The sequence below is a fragment of the Carettochelys insculpta genome, chromosome 2 (genome assembly GCF_033958435.1).
Source record: "Carettochelys insculpta isolate YL-2023 chromosome 2, ASM3395843v1, whole genome shotgun sequence".
Lineage (NCBI taxonomy): Eukaryota > Metazoa > Chordata > Testudines > Carettochelyidae > Carettochelys > Carettochelys insculpta.
The window spans coordinates 95,379,277-95,398,069 of NC_134138.1; the positions used below are offsets into that span (position 1 = coordinate 95,379,277).

At 43.7% G+C, this 18,793-nt stretch overlaps 1 protein-coding gene and 1 long non-coding RNA gene across 11 annotated transcripts in view; one reads left to right on the forward strand and one right to left on the reverse strand.

Annotated features, from left to right (window-relative positions):
• LOC142009399 (uncharacterized) overlaps positions 1–7,942 on the reverse strand; it is an 80,975-nt gene extending 73,033 nt beyond the window's left edge. For both annotated transcript variants that reach the window (XR_012644461.1, XR_012644460.1), the window contains exon 1: positions 7,701–7,942. This is a non-coding gene — a long non-coding RNA (uncharacterized LOC142009399). The remainder of the gene's footprint in view (positions 1–7,700) is intronic.
• The window catches only part of PTPRM (protein tyrosine phosphatase receptor type M), a 743,228-nt gene continuing 731,462 nt past the window's right edge, over positions 7,028–18,793 (forward strand). For 2 of the 9 annotated variants that reach the window (XM_074987431.1, XM_074987423.1), the window contains exon 1: positions 7,029–7,752. Coding sequence is in view for 8 of the 9 variants with exons in the window: in XM_074987423.1 (XP_074843524.1) it covers positions 7,680–7,752 (73 nt within the window). In the remaining variant the exon portion in view is untranslated. Of the gene's footprint in view, positions 7,753–18,793 lie in introns of all 9 variants that reach the window. The other 7 variants (XM_074987425.1, XM_074987427.1, XM_074987422.1 and 4 more) reach the window with 6 other exon arrangements.

The window sequence follows — 18,793 nt, forward strand, 5'->3', positions numbered from 1 at the left end:
ACCCCAGGTTCACTTACCTTTCAAAAGCAGCATCACCTGCTGCCACTCCGAGCACTTGGAACTAATCAGAGCCTTTTACACGTATTTTTATAGGAATGTAGTATCCCTGTTACGAGTTTTCACCTATGAGCAAAAAGTTAGGAACCAACTGTGCTCGTATAGCGAGGGATGAGTGTACAAGCGCTCGTTCTTTCTGGCAGTGGGTAGGGCAGAGGTCAGGGTGTGCCACATCATCTTTGCCGTATTGGCAATAGATTTAATAATGGGCAGTGCTACCCTGGTGGGCCCAGATGCTGAGTGTATATCTGTCACCAGGTCCATTTCATACCTGACTTCCTCTGCCCGTACACCCAGGCCCTGGGCTACCCTGCGTAGTAATTGATGGTATGCCCTGACATTTTCCATCACTGGGAATGCTGAGGGTCCGGCCAAGGCCTTGTCTGGAGAGGACAATGATGACACCCCTGCACCTTCCATGGCCACTGGCACAGGGGGCTCAAGTTCCCCTGTTTGAGTCCCTGGCACCGTGGTCTGCAGTGCCATGCTTGGCACCCATGGTGGAGCATCCCATAACAGTGTGGGCTGTGTTGTGGGAGTGCTAGGGTACTTCAGCACCTGGGATGGCACTGGGCCCACCGGTGCCATTTACTGAAGGTGCTGCGGGTCCCGATGCCTGCGAGAGCGGAGCCCATAGTTGAGTTGGTGCCACCTGTGACAGTGCTGACACTGGTGCTGAGCTCACTGAAGGGACCTCAGGCATGATTAGCCCTTGTGATTGTTCCAGCGGTGGTGCCCCCAACTATGCCAACAGTGCCACCCTAGGCACCTGGGGAGTGCCGGGCGCCCTAGTAGGGAGTCCCACAGCCTGCCCTTGCATTTCATAGACTGCCCATGGGGTCCAAAAGGGCCACTGGGGTGTGGATTGAAAGGATGCCTGCCAACCTTCATCTGCAGGGTGACGACTCTGGTGCTGAGATCTGCTGTTGACATCCGCTGTGGTGCAACGATCTTGTGCTCCCGTTCGTGACTGAGCTGGAGTAATAAGAGGCGGACTCTGACGCCAGCTTGGATGCTGATGACCAGCGCAGTGCCATGGGGCCCATGGCTTGTGCAGGCTCCTGTCTCCCTTGTGCCATGTGATAAGGTGCACTGAATGGAGTCAATGCAGGTCTGCCTTGTGGAGACTGGTCCAGTGCCAGGAACTGTGACAGTGCCATAAAGGATGACTTCTGCCAGGTGGTCTGTGGTGGTGCCTGAGTCTGGGATGGTCCCTCCGGTGGCAATGAGAACTCCTGGCGCAGCATTGGTCCCTGCACCGTGATCTGTAACAGACCCTGTGCCGCACTGAATGCCTCTTGTGTTGAGGGCAGCCTTGGAGAGCACAGGCTCCTGCCTCGCGCCAGCGTCGATGCCCATATTTTGTGACCCAACTCATGGTGAGAGCTGGCAGATGCCTTGGAGGGTTCTTGGCACTTGACACTTTTGGGGGACCGGCCCTGTTCATGTCTCTTTTTCTTGCAAGGCACAGAAGACTGTGTTGCCTTGCAGCGCTAGGTGCTGACCCCTGGTCCCGACGTCAGGAGCTTTCTGATGTTACCGATGGTGCCGGAGCACTCTGCACTGACGATGCATTACTCTGAGCTTTTTTGACTGCCATTGCACATTGAATGGATCAGAGGACTATCCACAACGATGCCATAATCTCTTGAGTGTTAGCAGCTAATTCACTCCCATCACTGTGTAAGTGAAATTGGGATTATGTTTTCCAATGTCTATTCCTTTGAATTTAACAACATTGAATTTCATCTGCCAGTCACCCAGTTTTGTGAAATCCCTTTGTAACACTTTGAAGTCTCTTTTGTACTTATCTTGAGCACTTTTTCTTGCCTGTACATTGTCACCTCACTGTTGACTTCTTTTTCAGATCATTTATGAATATGTTGAACTGTACTGGTCCCAGCACTGAAGTCCATAACTGTAAAAATTACCTGGAAACATATGAGAAATGGTCTGAGATAATCTGGATGAAATTCAATAAAGACAAATGTAAAGTATTACACTAATGAAGGACTAATCAGTAGCACAAATATAGTAGGCATCCTTCAGTCTACGTAGACTATGGATCGCTCCCTTCGTAGTTTCATTTGGGATCATCATTTGCAGCGTCAACTGTGACTGTGAAGGCCCACACGAGAGAGACAGTCCTTGCTGCATCTGTTGCACGTGTAATGGGTGTCTGGCAGGTCCTTACTGTGCTTTCTGTGTGCTCGCTTCTCCTCTGCTAGCTGTTTGATCCTCATCTCACCCTTCTGAAGGCCCTTGTGTAGTTCCTGCCTCCGTCTGCTGTGATCGTCTGCCAGCTCCTCCCAGCTGTCCGGCTCAATGTCTACTTCCCTGAGGTCCCTCTTGCAAACATCTTTGTACTGCAATCGGGGGCGTCCGGGAGGTCTTTTGCCAGAGGCTAGCAGCACAAATATACACAATGGGAAATTACTGCCTAGGAAGGAACACAGCAGAAAAACATCTGGGGGTTATAGTGGATTACAAAATTGATTTGAGTCAGCACTGTAATATTATTGCAATCCTCTTCCTTCCAAAAATGAACATATTTATGAATTGTATTAGCAGAGTACTGCAAGCAAGAAACAGTCTAGTGTGCTCAGAGCAGCCCTCACTAAAAATGCTGAGATCATGGAAAGCAGCAAAAGGGAGAGAAGATATTCCCAAGAATGGTAGTGAACACCTAAGTTAAACTCACCACCAGGTTACAAACAGTGCTTCTGATCCCCACGATGGTTATTGAGAATCTGAAAAAAGAAACCACACAGCCCCTTTTGCTGCATTCCTGTTCTGTGTCTCCCAATCAGCACACAGACGCACTACTTGAGAAGTGTTTTAAAAAAACTCTTGTTTACATATACCAATTCTTCTTCTGACCTCAAAGGGTCAGCCGCATTACCAGGTCAATATCAGTGTGGATGTTACCCAAATTACATGATGCTGGCCAGTCCTTTAGTGTTTCAAACAGGGATCTCAGACTCATGGCACAGGGGCCATCCGAGGCCTGAGCAATTCCACAATCTGGCCTGTGCACAAGCACCTGGCATGGGAGTCCCTTGCAGCCCTAGAGGGTGTCTGTACCTTCCCCTCAAGCCCAGGCTGTGCTCTGGCTCTGCCCTATCTCTTCCCATCCATACCCCACCCTCTTCCCCCAGCATGCTCCTTCCCTCACACCCCGCCCCCCCGAGGGACATGGCCTCAGCGATTAGTGGGGGCAGGGCTTGGTGTGGAGTAGCAGCCGGGGTTGGGTTCTGCCATACTTATTGTACTGGTGAGAGCTGCCGGGAACTGGAGCAATGCAGTAGCCCCCACTGTGTAGCCTGGTCACTCTGCTTCACGGCAGTAGAAAGAAGCAGAGCACCTCAGCCCCAGCACAGGCTGGCTTGAGAGATGACAACGGAGCAGACCAGGCTACTGTGTAGATCTGTTTTCCCACAGCTCCCACTGCCACAATGGGTGCTGTGTGGGGAGGAAGCGTGGGGGGTGGCAGAAAGCTGACCCCCTACTGCCAGACCCAGCCCACCCAGAGCCTTGCCTGACAACCTGAGTATGGGGGACCACTCCATTCATAGGATTGTTGGGGTGACCACCATGGAGCCTCCCCAAAGTGCAGGGCCCGGGTCAGCCATGCTGAGCTATCCTATGGATGAGATAGCTCTGAACACACCTCTGCGAGCCACAGGGATGTGGAGGCAGTGGTGCAGAGCTGGTGATGACACTGGGGATGCTGAGAAGGGGGAGGGGCGTTAAATTGCTTGGGGGGCAGCAGGCAGGGCCAGGGGATGTATGGGAGGGTAAGCACATAGGTCAACAGACAGGGCTAGGAAATGTGTGTGTGTGGTGGTGGGGACAAGTGGAGACACCCCTCCCTGCATGGAGCCCTGCCAGATAGAGATGCCTGCTGACACGCTGGGAGGATTTGGGGACTGGCACTGGCTGTAAGGTAAATTGTGTTTGAAACCTCCGGTTTACTATAAAAATGTATTAATTATATTATTTATTTGTAAGTGTTTATTGTAAAGAAAAAGGAAAGAACAAGAACTGTTAAATGGTAAAGCAATCAAATTCATTTGGAACACATCCAAAGCTCATTCAGTCCTCTGTTCAGAGCTTTGTTTTTTTTTAAAAAAAAGTTACTCCAGAGGTAAGAAGTATGGCAGAGGACAAACTGGAAAAGATAGAGCTTCATTTTTATAATCTTTGCCACGTGGTCTGTACTTGCTTTGTCCCAAACACGGCACAGGGCAGGGAAAAGGCCTAGAGTTCTGTTGATAGACATGCCCCCTCATGTCTTGCATGCGTCCCTTGACTCTTTTCAATGGGTTCATTGTACTGCTGATGACCCTTCAAGGGCCATTGCACAGGCTAGGCAGTGCTGATGCCAATCAGTCTGTGGGGTGTCACCCACAAACACAGCACAAAATTTGAAATATAGATATATTATACAGATGTATAACTTAGCAGCATAAATGTGATACAAACATATAAACTAGATTAGTATTCTTGGCAAATCGTAACACTTTCTTTGACACACAGCACAGCTAGCATGATTTATTGCAGTTTAATCATATTAGCATTAATAAAATCATAAATGGTCACCCCTATGCCACAAAGCTTCACAAAAGATATGAGGTGTAATTCTTCCATTCTTCTCAGGCCTCAGCTTATGTATTGTGTCCAATTCTGGGCACCATATTTCAGGAAAGATATGAATAAACTGGAGAAAGTCCAGAGGAGAGCAAAAAAAATTATCTCAGGCCTACAAAACATGAAAAACTGAAATAATGAATGTGTTTAGTCTGAAGAAGTGAAGGCTGATGGGGACAGGATAACAATTTTCAAGTGTGTAAAAGTGTTCCAAGAGGGTGATAAATTTTTTTTCTAGCCACTGAGGGCAGGACAAGTTTTAACAGGCTTAAAGTGCAACCATGGAGATCTCAGTTAGACATTAAGATAAACTTCCAAAGTGTAAAGGTAGCTGTAGAAGCTCAGTCACTAGAGGTTTTTAAGAACAGGTTAGACAAATGCAATGTTGTCAGACCCCGGTTGTCTGTGGGTGACATCAAACCTGGGATCTCTGGTGCAAGCCTCTGCCACATGAACTAAAACCCATCTGGTTATTAGCTAAAGCTGTATAGCAGACTCTTTATTCTTTCTGTACATGGTCTCAGTGCCACTTTATGGGACAGTACACCACATCCAGAAGGTGTGTGTTACACAAACAACTGTCAGGTGTGGTCTAAATAATACTTAGTTCTGTCTTAGCGCAAGAACTATCAAGATTCCCAAGGCATTCTGTCAACAGTAAGTTGACAGAGTGCACTTTTGTGGACAGCTGTACCCTGCTCCACATGAGGAATAATGCTACTTTCAACAGAAATTTGTCAATAAAAAGCCAGTCTGGATGTTCCAGGGATCCTTCTGTTGACAGACAGGGTTTCTGGGACACCAGGAAGCCCTGTCTGCTGTGCTTCCTTCCGGTTAGCTGTTTTACCAATAGAGCAGCCAGCCAGTCCCGTTGCTCTCTATTGACAGAGTGGATCATTCTTGTGATCCACTTTGCAGTTTGGCTGTGATTTGTTGACAGAAGTTTTGTTTTCCAACAAAAACTTCTGTTGACAAATCCCTGTAATCTAGACATAGCATTTATGTTATTCTGCTGCCTGATAATAGTTTTTCAGCTAACTGCCTATTCCACTAAAATTTTAAATGCTACTTACAGAATGTTTCTGACTAGAACTTTGTCAATAAAGATATACTGGGCCATTAATTATGTCAGTGAAATTTGTTTCTGTATAACTAAATGGAAAAAATGCAAGGCAGCAAAACTATATAATATATTCAATATTTTACATGAACATTGTCATCTGCAGTACACAAAAGGATAGAATTATGGCTTCATCTGCAACCAGGGCCAAATCCAGTAACATGCATGTAAGTGACTTGTGTAAGTAAATGTTTGCTGAATAAACCTTGGTGGCATTATGCAACTTTTTATACTTAAATGTGGACCATTAAAGAATTTGTGTGAATTTACATTTGGCACAGCATTTACATTTTGTGTATAATATTTTTTTTCTAAACACTAGAGCTAAGCATGTTTCTGCAATAAAAAAAAACCTAGTTAAAAACATTTCTTTTAAAACCAACAATTCTGCAATACTTGAAACCGAATTAATACATCAGGGAAAATGAAACTGACTATAAACAAAATAACAAAGCTGAGAGATATGTAAGAAGTAGACAGGTCCAGTAAATTTCAGTTTTATTTAAACCTCCACAGTACCTCCATTTTCAAACACTTAAACAAGCACATGCTTAATCCTACCCTCATTACTATCCGCACAGAAATGAAGGAAACTAAGCTCCTAACGCTAGGAAAGGGCTTTTTGTGTTGCCTGTACAAGAGCTCTCGCAGCGCTGTTCTATGACTACAGCCCCTAGGTGTGGTGGTAATTTAAATATTACAAACACCCACTAAAGTAAAGGAGCTGCAGAACTGATTGCAGGATTGGTGGGGAGGGGAGGTCTAAGTGTTACTATCAGCCTTCATGAAGACCTTTGTTTACAACCTAATTCTCAGTGCATGGAAACACATGTAAGACGTTTTGATTTCTTCTTGATAAACAAGCCAACCAGTCCCATAGCACCTGACAGACTATTAAGTAATGAACTTTCCCGGGTCAGACTCTCTGCTTCTGGCGGCTCGCTTTGCTTGGCGAAAAGACAGCCTCCCGGGACTGACCTCTTTTGGGTTAAGGACTCTTTGCAGCACTGAACTGGGGAGTCTGGGAAGCCCCAGTTACAGCTTTTTCCCTTAAAGAAAGAAGTGGCCAAGCCCCAGTTCTTCCCACTGCCGGGCTCTCCGGTTAAAAACACGCTGCGGGGTTGTTTTTCTTCTGCCCGCACCCTTGGGTGCCCCAGAATAACTCCGGCCAGTGCACGCGAGGGAGCTGTCAAAGAGCCAGGTCTTCCAGGAAACTGCGCTGCTGAGTGCAGCTAACTCTGGGTGGGACGCGGGGAGGACTCGGGCCGTGCTCCGCTGTATGGTTGAGCCGCCTCTGGCTGGGCTGGGCGCCCGGAGCAGCGAAACTCCGGCACTTTCCCAAGGAGGGCGCAGCGAGCGGCAGCCGGGGAGCTGGGGGTGGGGGACGCCTCCACCCACCCGGGACGCGGCGTAGAGCGGTCGAGGAGGCTTAAGGGCAGCGGGACCCCCCGCGCGCAAGCCCCTCGCCCGCCGCCGCCGCAGCAGCCCGGGCTGCACTCGCCCTCTAGCGGGGCCCGGCAGCGGCGGTGCCGGCGGCTGGGCGTGACTTGAGCGCCGTCTTTAGCCCGCCTGCCGGGGGCCCCGCGAGGCAGACAGGGCGGCGAGCGGAGAGCTGCGAGCCGGGGCTGCGCAACAGGGCGGCGAGAGCAGAGCAGAGCAGAGCAGAGCGGCTCTGAGCGGCCGGCGGGAGGACGCGCGGACGGGACTCCCAGGCGAAGGCAGCGGAGGGGTTCGAAAGCGGCTCTTCACCCCCGCGGCCCCAGCAGCAAAGCAGCGCCCCCTCCCTGCCCGCCGCACCCCGCCCGGCTGCAGCCCGGCCCGGCGGCTGTGCGCGGCGCGCAGCCGGGGAGCCATGGGGAAAGTTGGGACTTGCCTGCTGACTTTGGCCGGACTTTGCCTGGCAGCCGCCGCGGAGCTCTTCACAGGTGAGCGGCGCCGCCGGGCGGGGTGGCGGTGGCGGGGAGCCCAGCGCGGTCCCCTTAGCCCGCCGGCGCGGAGGTGCTGCCAGCGGGACCCGCACGGGGCGCGGTGTTGCAATGCGGGGGTGCGTGGCGTGGCGTGGGGCGTCTCCGAGGCTCCAGCCACCGGAATTAGCTGGCGCGCGTGGATGGGGCTGGGTGGGCGCCCGGCAGTCGCGCTGTGTGGGCCAGGCAGGGGGCAGCGCCGGGCCGGGCCAGCGAGCGGAACTAAGCGCTGCGGAGGAGAGAACTTTTGCTCCCCCCCAGGCAGGCCCGAGAGCTGCCTCCCGACCCGGCCCCACTGAGGGGCAACCCCCGCCTGCACCCCGGCCGCGTCAGTCGCTCCCCCCGGCCTCCCTTCTCCACTCCTCAGAGCTGGCGCCTCACGCTGGACTCCAAAACGTGGTGCCGCCTGTGCGGGCGGCTGTGCAGCCAGAGCGGTTTGAGTCGCCTAAAAAGCAGGCGATGGTCCCCTTTAAAGGCACCGAAGCCTCTTCTCTCGCCAGTGAAAACTAAAGCCCGAGGGCTGACCACGTCCCAGCGACGCCAGGTCCTTACATACCTCCCGGAGCCCCAGAAAAGCGCTGGGACGGGCATGTCCGTTTTGTACTTCAATGGCAATTTTAGGCTTTCCCTTCCACACCGCTGATTTTTCTCCCCCACAATCTATAACAAACCCACCATCTATATTTTAAGCATCTGTTAAAGAAGACTCTGGTTTTCCGCAGAAATGAGGGGTGAGAAACACTTTTCTACATTCCTTTAGAAAGAAGGAGTAACTTTATGTCTACACGCACGCTCCAAACTAGTGCTTCTGGTCTTCATGCTCGCTGTGCTTTCTGGAAGTTAGCAGTATTCTCCACTCCACTTACGTCTGACGTTGCTGGGTGGTTTGTATTGTGTACGTTTCATGTTGCTTGCATGCTGCCCAGAGGACAGTACAACCAAGCCTTGTACTTAGAGGGCTTTATTTAAATAAACTTATTCTGGGTCAGTGGTGTGTTTCAGGCACATTGCAGTCAAGCTGTGTTTCCTCTAATTTCTCCTGAACGTTTATAGATAGGATAATATCTCTTCCAGTAATCTTACTAGGATGAGGCTTTCAGCAACAGTGAGTTACAGAAATGAACTCGGGTATAGTACTGTTATAACTTATTAATGTTGAAAATCTAGTGTTTGGACTTCATAGAAGTTCAGGGCTGGAAGGAAGGTCAAGAAGTCATGAAGTATGCAGGACTAAGAAAATGTCAATAACAATTTTCACTTTACTAAGAGAAGTCCACAATATGTCTTCATGTGGCATTATGTATAGTTAGTTCAGGTTTATAGGTGTAACATTGTGAACTGGGTATTGGAATGCTGAATTAAACTGTTTAAGGTTAGTGAGTCAATACATAATACAGAATTTGTCCTACTCTGTATGGTTATTATTTTGTTTATATGTAAAGGTAATGCCTGAATTGCCATGCACTTGTTTAAAAACAAAAATGGTGAACTTTTCTCTGGTGACAGCGCACCATAAAAAGTGTCCCAGGTTATTTTTGATCTTTATATGCCCTGGGGAAAAAATGGTGTTTGTAGCTTTTGTTAAAAGCTTGATGCATCAGTCCTATTGTCATTAAATTACAGTACAATCTGTGAGTTGTGCAGTTTCCTATCTCCTGCCACAAAAGTGAACTGTGTGGTCATGCTATTAAAACAGCAAAGAAACCGCCTTCTAAACAAAGCATAGCAATGGCTTGGGAAAATAATCTTTACATTTTACATTATATTTTTTAGAGTGACTTACTTATTTGTACAGAATTTTGTTCTAATGCCTCCTTCAGCTGTTCATCTTATCTGGAAACTAATCTCCAAAAAAAGCAGACCTTTTTGTTTAAAGTCTTGAAGCTTTCAGGTAATTGTGTGAGATCAGCTTAGCAGTTAATAAAAATGAGGCTCTCTGTGTAGGTCTTAATTGACGAACCTGAAATTCTAGATTAATCAAAATGAAAATGATCTTAAGAACTAAAACTCAAGAAACACTAATGAAGAAATCCTATTAAACAGAAAACACTAGCTGTTTGGAGCAGTTAAAAACAAATCAGCCTAGAATTGTTCTGCAAATGCATGATGTAGATGGTATACTAGTCTTTAGGATTTTCTTATAATTTTAGAATTATTTGGTGATGTGAAATCCTAATTTGAATTTTGTATTTCTTCTTTTGCCTCATTGGTAAATTACTCAGAGTAGAGAGAACTGTTTTTAAAAATTATTTAAGTCAAACAAAAATATTATGCAAGATGAACCATAAGTGAGATGGGTAACCTAAATGTTACCTTTTTATATAAAATGAAAGGTCTAGATATGATGTTTTGAAGGTAGAGCCGTAATAGAATTAAAAAATTACGCATTTTCATAAAACATCTTTCTGATAGACTTTAAATACACACATCCTTTTAAAATCAGTTCTTCTTCCTTATAACTCAAGCTTGTCTAGAGAGGCCTATTTTCTTATTGTGGAAACTGATTGTAAAGTTGTATGTCAACTTTTTTTTTTTTTTTTTACTCCGTTTGTTTTTTTTCCCCACTTTTCACCTTTTATCTGATAAGTGCAGCTGCAGTTTAAAACAAAGACATCAACAAAAAGTTTGGCTTTTTGTTGCTTGTAAGTGGGTCAGAAGTGACTTCTGTAGTACCTGTATGAACTGTGATTATGATGAAAATAACTTGAAGTAAAGTGCCTTACAAAAATTGGAAATTACTGCCTTGCATATCATATTTGCATTTCTTTGGGCAGGAACTATATAAATAAGAATCTCAGGTTTTTTTTAACTGTCAAATCTGCAACAGCACACAGTAATCAGCACTTACAAGGGAACAGCTGATTCACTGGGCTTTAAACTGCTTAAGGATAGGTGTTTGGTCTCTAGAAGAAGAAAGATATACTTGAATCCATAGGTGCTTTCTTGGCTAAAATGAAAATTCTGGAGAAGCGAAATATGTAGATGTTAAAACATTAAGCCAATATAAGCTTTTTTGAGTTGTTGGTAGTTTGTTGTTTTTGTAAATTACGCCAGGCCTGCACTTGGAAGGCATGCTCCACATGCTTCAGCTTTGGATCCAGCTTATACAGCGGTACTGTCAAAATTGCTTTTGCTAGTGTAACTTATTCCAGTCCAGTGCCTGCTTGTCCCTCTTCCCACTCCTCGTAGCTGAAAGAAGCTATACCAGCAAATGCTTAATTCTGCCACTGTAATTGTGCCCGTATTAGTTCTGCTAAATAGCTATGTATTCAAATATGACATCTTAACACACCCTCACTGACACAGCTAGGCTGGCAAAAGTTTGTAACATAAACCAGGTCTCAGTTAACCAAACTAAAGCCATTACGATCTAAGGTCCTGCTGCTTTTACCATTTACGCAAGTGACTCCTGACATTGGTTTCAATGGGACTACTCATGTGAGTAAAATTTAAAGTTCTTGCAAACATTTGAACCTCTGGCCCTAAATTATTATAAATTTCTGTAATTCTTCTTGAGTGAAACAAAAACAGATACATCCTTGAGTGTTTATTTCTGTTTGGAGAGAAGCTGTGATGTTTCATATTAAATAATTATGTTGATATTAAGCTTTAAGGTTTTACCTACAAGATGTATTTCTGCAAAAAGAAAGTGTATGTATTTTTCTAACCATTATTGTTTTTCTGATGTTATGTGCATCTCATGTTAGTAATAAAACCATATCATTTTAAGTTGTTTGTTGCTAGTTAAAAATTTAAAGCTTTTCTGTTCAGTCATTTAATTTATCAAGATGCTAATGTTATGACAATATAGTAGGAGAAAATGTCTCCCAAAGGGTATCACAAGGAGGTGATGACACTGAAAAAAATCCTATAATATCTTCTGGTCTCATAGCTGAAGGGTCAGAAGTCATGAGAACAATAATTACAGTTCTTTGAAACAACCAGTCAAGGTATAATATTTTTGAAAATGGTGTTTTTAATTCTTGTGGCAGCTTCTGAATTGACAATCATAGGGACTGAATCCTCCGTTTGTATGCAGCGTACGTACAGGATGAATGGCATAAACATCTCCAGTACATCCCAGTAATGTAATTTGACCCTGACTTGAAATGGCTATTCATTCATCAGCAGGGATAATGGATAAGTGTGCCAACCAGTTGTTATATGTGCACTTGCTCTGCTTACTGGAAATTGAACTAAGACAATTGTCTCACTTGACATAAATCACTGACCACACTTCTGAAGGGAACTGGTATGGATTTGATTTGGCAACTTGGGGAAGTGCTGGAGTCTCCACAGATCTGGTCTAAAGCCTGTTGAAGTCAGTGGGATGAAGACCATTAAACCAGTCCTCTAGCTCATTTTTAATTTGATGTTAATTGATCATTTGAGATTTTTTTCAATTTGTCTTATTGCCATTGTCAAAATACTTGTTGGTTTAACAATGTTGTTTTGGGGAATGACAAACATGGAACTTCTGATATGTGACACTAAATATTTTAAAAGATATAGCTGTGCAAATTCTACCCATGGTAAGCTATTTTTGCACTGTTAATAAAATTGAACCTTGAGGTTTTTTTTTTTTTCATTTTTGGTTCACTGATGATTTCTGCACATGTGCTTCTGATTTAACAAAATGTATAACTTCACTAATGCATATTTTGAAGACCAAGCCTTTTTTTTGAAAAGTGGGGTATAATTTATTTAAAAAAATTAATTTCTGCTGCTTTACTTTCTCTACATAATTATTTTCAGTTTTTCCCCTTCTTTCTGATTTCACAATGGAAAATCATTGGTGTTTTCAGTTGTAGTGTTGTGCCTGTTGCGATCTATTGCTGATCACTAGGTGTAGCTGCATCTCTAAATCCACTTTTCCAAGCAAAGAAAGATGAAGGATTGTAAACTGTGTTTTTGAATCAGCTCAAAGTGTAAATGCAATGTCTATGTAGCAGGATAAATCTCTGATTTGACAGACATTTGCTAGCAGAGGTTGGAGGTTATACAAGTTAACTGTTTAGTTAATTTTGCAAAGAGTCAGTTCTCTTGGAATTCATTCTAGTCATATTCAGCATGAGACTCAACAGAAAGTGGAGCATGGACTATGCATGTGCCTGTGCAGTGAGTGCAGTGTCTATAATCAGATCACAAAAAAAGCCAATACTTTGCCAGCGGCTGAAATGTAGAAGAATATTTACTGAGAAGAATAATAACTGACAAGAATATTTTGCATATCTGCCAGGGAAATACTGTGAGGTTACCTTTTTATGCCCTCATAAGTTTGTATTAAATATAGCTTTGATACTCATATCTAGTTTGTTCAGACATACTCCTTTTAGTAAAAAAGCCTATGCCCTGACAATTCTAGACTGATTTTTTTTTTTTTTTAAATTACTGTGACATGACTATTGAATGGTATATGGAGTTTTAGTCATGCAAGTTCCGTTAAGTTTACTAGGAATTTCATGGGTAAATTCCTGCTGCCTGCCTTGTGCTCCAGAAATGTAGCAAGACCTGTTTTCTTTTTCCCCTATTCATTTAAAGGATTCTTATATTGAAATTTCTGAGGAGAATAGTACAGAAAAACCAAGCAAATATTAAGAACTTCGTGGAACTTGAGTATCTGTTAGTTGCAGGGAATGAGAAAGAGTATCTGTTGCTCTGCAGTGACCCTTTGCCAATTAAGGAGTGATGGTAAGGACAGGAGTCTTGACCTGGTTTACTAAGACAAAAGAATGGCCAGGTTAAAGAGAAGTCCACAGACAATAGAATTAGAGTGATGAAGTCAGAGGGGGCAACAAAGTAAGATTTCCAGAGCTCTGTGAAGTAATTTGTGGAGATCCACTGGAGGAAGGGGGAAGAATGTATAGAAGATCTCAAATGCAAAACTATTAAATAACAGCTAGGAAACATGCCTTGAAATGTTTTTTTTCCCATTTTATGTATTTTTAGTTGTCTTTTGTACAGACCTTGTCTCTTTTGTAGTATATTAAGTAATTTTGAGGATTAGTTAGGAGTTTAAAAATTAGTTTAGTGACTGCTTTACTAAAGGAGAGATTCAGGTGCCACCCAGCCGACTTCATGTTTCTACTGGTGATGCACTGCTGCACATGCCTTGGTGCATGTAAAAAAATTTATTCTGCACATGGATGCAAAAAATTAGAGGAAACACTGGCTATATAGTAGGGTTACAACATTTGCGAAGGTTCAGTGTTCAGAACCTTCACAAATGTTGTTGATTTTTGTGAACACTCGGGGGGGGTGGGAGGGCTTGAAGCCACGAGGAAGTGGCGGCCACTGGCGCTCCCCACGCTAGAGCCTGCAAAGCAGTCGCTTATGAATAGTTCAATTCGCGAATGTGGGGACTTTGCTGTATGTGATTTTATTTTTTCCAAGTATGTAACTATTCTTATTATAACTGCCCTTTTGATACACAGAAAATAGCATATGGTATGACATACATATTTTTCCTTTGAAATAAATATCTAAATCCTTGTTTCATCACCAAGACATTTATTTTAATGTAATTTCTTCTACCAATTGCTTTATCTCTTTGGCTGCATCTAAACTAGCCCCCTCATTAGCATAATGGTGGCCATACGTGATCTGAAAGTTACGTTTTTGAAATGCATGCTGCCTGTGAAGATGGGGGGGCCTTTCCAAAGGACTCTCTGATTTTTGAAAGCCTCTTCTTCCCATTTGGTTTTTGGAAGAAGGTGCTTTTGAAGTTGGGGGTGGGGGAGTCCATGCAAAAGGCCCCCAGCTACACGGGCGGAATGCATTTCAAAAGTGGCACTTTCGAATTGCATGCGGCTGCTATGCTAATGAGACACCACATATTCATGCCAGCCCCTCATTAGCATCTGTCGAAATCCCTCATTACCATGCCCTTCCGAAAGGAGGGGGCTAATGTGGACGTGGCCTTAATGTGCTCATATATGAAATACAATGCAGATGGCAATTATTTATCGGCAGTTTTGTGGCATATTTATTAAGAGGGAGACTTTCGATGAGACATGTGCTTCTAAATTCCTTAGGTGCTTCTGAAAATGCCCCTAAACTACAAATTATGTAATTTTTTGGTTTTGTTAAAACAAATCTAGAGAGAATGCATTCAATTTTTGAAGACCTTTTTTGAAACGTTTTTCTGTAAATATGCTTACATACATACCTTGTTTGTAATAACTGTTTTCAGTCCTGCTGATTTAAGACAAAATTCTTCTCTTAAAATAAAAATAGAAAAGGTCCAAGAGCATATTTATGCACCTGAAGTAAATAGTGTAATTTGTGCAGTATTCTGCCCTGTGATTTTTATCATGGATCTGTCCTTGTAGAACAGACTGTGGTAAATAATAAAGAGAACAGGTCACTGACTCAGAGCAATCTAGATGGTTTGGTAAACTGCGTGCAAGCAAACAATATACATTTTGAACCTAGAAAGCACAGTCCCTAAACAAGATTTAGGGGTTATAGTGTATGATCTTCCAGTGTTATACTATGGCCACAATATATGATACTGCATAAACAAGGGACTCTTAACTGTGGTAGCAAAGATATGTTATCCTGGTTGTGGTGCTGGTTTGACCATTATTGGAATAATGTATCCAGTTCTGGTACCCGTAATTAAAGAGCGATTGGGAGGAGGGATAGCTCAGTGGTTTGAGCATTGGCCTGCTAATCCCAGGGTTGAGAGTCCTATCCTTGAGGCCATTTAGGGATTCTGGCAAATAGATGTGAGGGATGGTGCTTGGTCCTGCCAAGAGGGGAGGGGTCTGGACTAGATGACCTCCCAAGGTCCCTTCAAGTTCTAGGAGATGTGTATCTCCAATTTTACAGGGATATTTATAAAATTGGAGAAGGTTCAGAGAAGGGCCATGAGAAATAAAGGGTAAGAAAACTTACCTTGTAGTCTGTGCCTACGCTAGGGGAGAACTTCAAAATAGCCATGCTAATGGCCAAATCAGAGAATACTATTTCAGCGCCTCATTAGCATGGCCATTTCGAAGTTTTCCCCTAGTGTAGACGTAGCCATAGTAATTGACTCCAGTACCTTAATCTGCTTATATTAACAAAGAGAAGGTTAAGGGATGACTTGATTACAGTCTGTAAGTACCTACATTGGCAACAAATATTTAATAATGGGTATTTCAGTCTGGCGGAGCAAGGTACAACATAATTCAATGGATCTGAAGCTGAAGCTAGACAAATTCAGGCTGGATAAGGTATAAATTTTTAATGCTGAAAGTAATTAGCCATTTGTCAAGTGTCATTGTAGATCCTTTGTCACTGAAATCTTTCTAAAATCAAGAATGGATAGCTTTCTAAAAGCTGCTCAAGGACTTACTAGTAGTTCTGTACAATGGCTTGGGTTAGCATGCTGCTCTGTATGGCTTCTTTTGATTTTTAATGAAGTGCCGTTCAGGGCTGATAGCACAATTTGGTGGTAAACTTCAAATTGTGGCATATTACAGAGTTTGATAGGCACCAAACTGGACTTGGCTTTCATTTCTGCATCTATTTGCAATGTCTGTTCCATACTATTATCTGTGGTTTTCCCTCATTCCAAATTACAGATTTCAATATTACCCATGCCCTCCTCTGACTCCTAAAAATAAAGTAGGCCAGAAGCACAGGACTCAACAATCTGTTTAGAGTACTTGCAAAATAGGAAATATTTTGCACAAAGTTATCTCTTTGATCTTGGATTTGCACTCTGTGTGTGTAAAATTTAAATTATTGTATTGTTGGATATTACCATCATGTCAAACACTAAAATGCAGTATCTATAGAGCCTGCACAGGTATAACATTTTCATGTGTATCCATATTGGCAAAAATCAGCTGCAGATATTTGCATTGAGATCCTCAGATAAAAACCTAAATAAATTATGAAGGCTAGGTCCATCAATGGCTATTAGCCAGTCTCCCAAGCCTCTGTTTGCCAGAAGCTGGGCATAAATGACAGGGGAAGGATCACTTGATTAATTGTGGAATAGTACCAGTGAGAAAGCTGTGATAGTCTATATACTATCAAAACAAAAAAGCAGTCCAGTAGCACTTAAAGACTAACAAAGTAATTTATTAGGTGATGAGCTTTCATGGGACAGAACCACTTCTTCAGATCATAGCCATACCAGAACAGACTCAATATTTAAGGCACAGAGAATCAAAAATAGTAATCAAGGCCGTCAAATCAGAAAAATATTATCAAGGTGAGCAAATCAGAGAGTAGAGGGGCAGAAGGGTGGGGGTGGGGTCAAGAATTGGATAAAGCCAAGTATGCATAAAAGCCCCTATAATGAGCTAGAAAATTCCCATCCCGGTTCAAACCACATGTTAATGTGTCGAAGTTGAATGTAAAAGAGAGTTCAGCAGCCTCTCCTTCCAAACTGTTGTGAAAATTCCTCTTCAGTAAAATGCAAACTTTCAGGTCTCTAACAGAACGGCCCACTTCATTAAAGTGCTGGCTGACAGGTTTGTGAATCAGAAGTGTTTTTTATGTCTGTTTTATGCCCATTAATTCTTTGTCTAAAGAGTTTGAAGTCTGTCCAATATACAAAACATCTGGGCATTGTTGGCACATGATAGCATGTATGTTAGTTGAGGAACATGAGAATGTGTCTGTGATTCTGTGAATAACCTGGTTAGGTCCAGTGATGGTATCTCTAGAATAGATATGTGGACAAAGATGGCAACGGGCCTTGTCGCAAAGAAAAGTTCCAGGACTGGTGTTCCTGTGGTGTAGACTGTGTGGTTGTTGGTGGGAATCCTCATAAGGCTGGGAAGTTGTCTGTAGGAGAGAACAGGCCTGTCGCCTAGGGCCTCCTGGGGTGTGGCATCCTGATTAAGGATAGGTTGTAGGTCTTTAATGTGTTGCGGTGGTTTGAGTTGGGGCCTGTAGGTAATGACCAGTGGTGTTGTGTTCTTGGCTTTTTTAGGCCTATCTTGGAGTAGCTGGTCTCTGGGTATTTGTCTGGCCCTGTCAATTTGTTTTTCTCCTGGTGGGTAATTCAGGTTTATGAATATTTGGTAAAGATCTTGTAGTTTTTGGTCTCTGTCAGTAGGATCAGAGCAAATGCGATTGTCCCTAAGGTCTTGACTGTAAACAATGAATCTAGTTGTGTGTGCAGGATGGAAGCTAGAAGCATGTAGGTAAGTATAGTGATCAGTGGGTTTCTGGTAGGGTGTGGCACTGATCAGGCCATCCTTTATTTGTACTGTAATGTCCAGGAAATGTATCTCGCATGGAGTAGTTGAGGCATAAGTTGATGGTGGGGTGCAGATTTTTGAAGTCTCTGTGGAATTCTTCTAGAGTCTGTACCATGGGTCCAAATCATAAAGATGTCATCAATGTATCGTAAGTACAGGAGGGATAATAGGGGATGAGAGCTGAGGAATTGTTGTTCCAGGTCAGCCATAAATATATTAGCATATTGTGGGGTCATGTGGGTATCCATAGCAGTTCCACTAATCTGGAGGTATAAATTGTACCCAAATTGGAAATAATTGTGGGTGAGAACAAAGTTACAGAGGTCAGACACAAGACTGGCTGTGGTGGCATCGAGGATGGTATTCCTGATTGCTTGTAATCCATTTTCATGTGGAATGTTAGTGTACAGAGCCTCTACATCCATGGCGGCAAGGATGGTGTTGTCAGGAAGTTTTTTGATGTTTTGTAATTTCCTCAGGAAGTCAGTGGTATCTTGAAGGTAGCTGGGAGTGTTGGTGGCATAGGGTTTGAGGAGGGAGTCCACATAATTGGATAGTCTGGTGGTACGGGTACCAATACCCAAAATGTTACTTGTGCTGTTCATTCCTCTGGGACATCTGGCATTCGCCACTGTTGGAAGACAGGATACTGGGCTAGACGGACCTTTGGTCTGACCCATTATGGCCATTCTTATGTTCTTATATCAATGGATTTGCTGGTCTCTAAATATCTAAAATGTTTACCACAATTTTTGGAACTTTGAATTGTTACATGATAAAATGCATATAATCCCTTC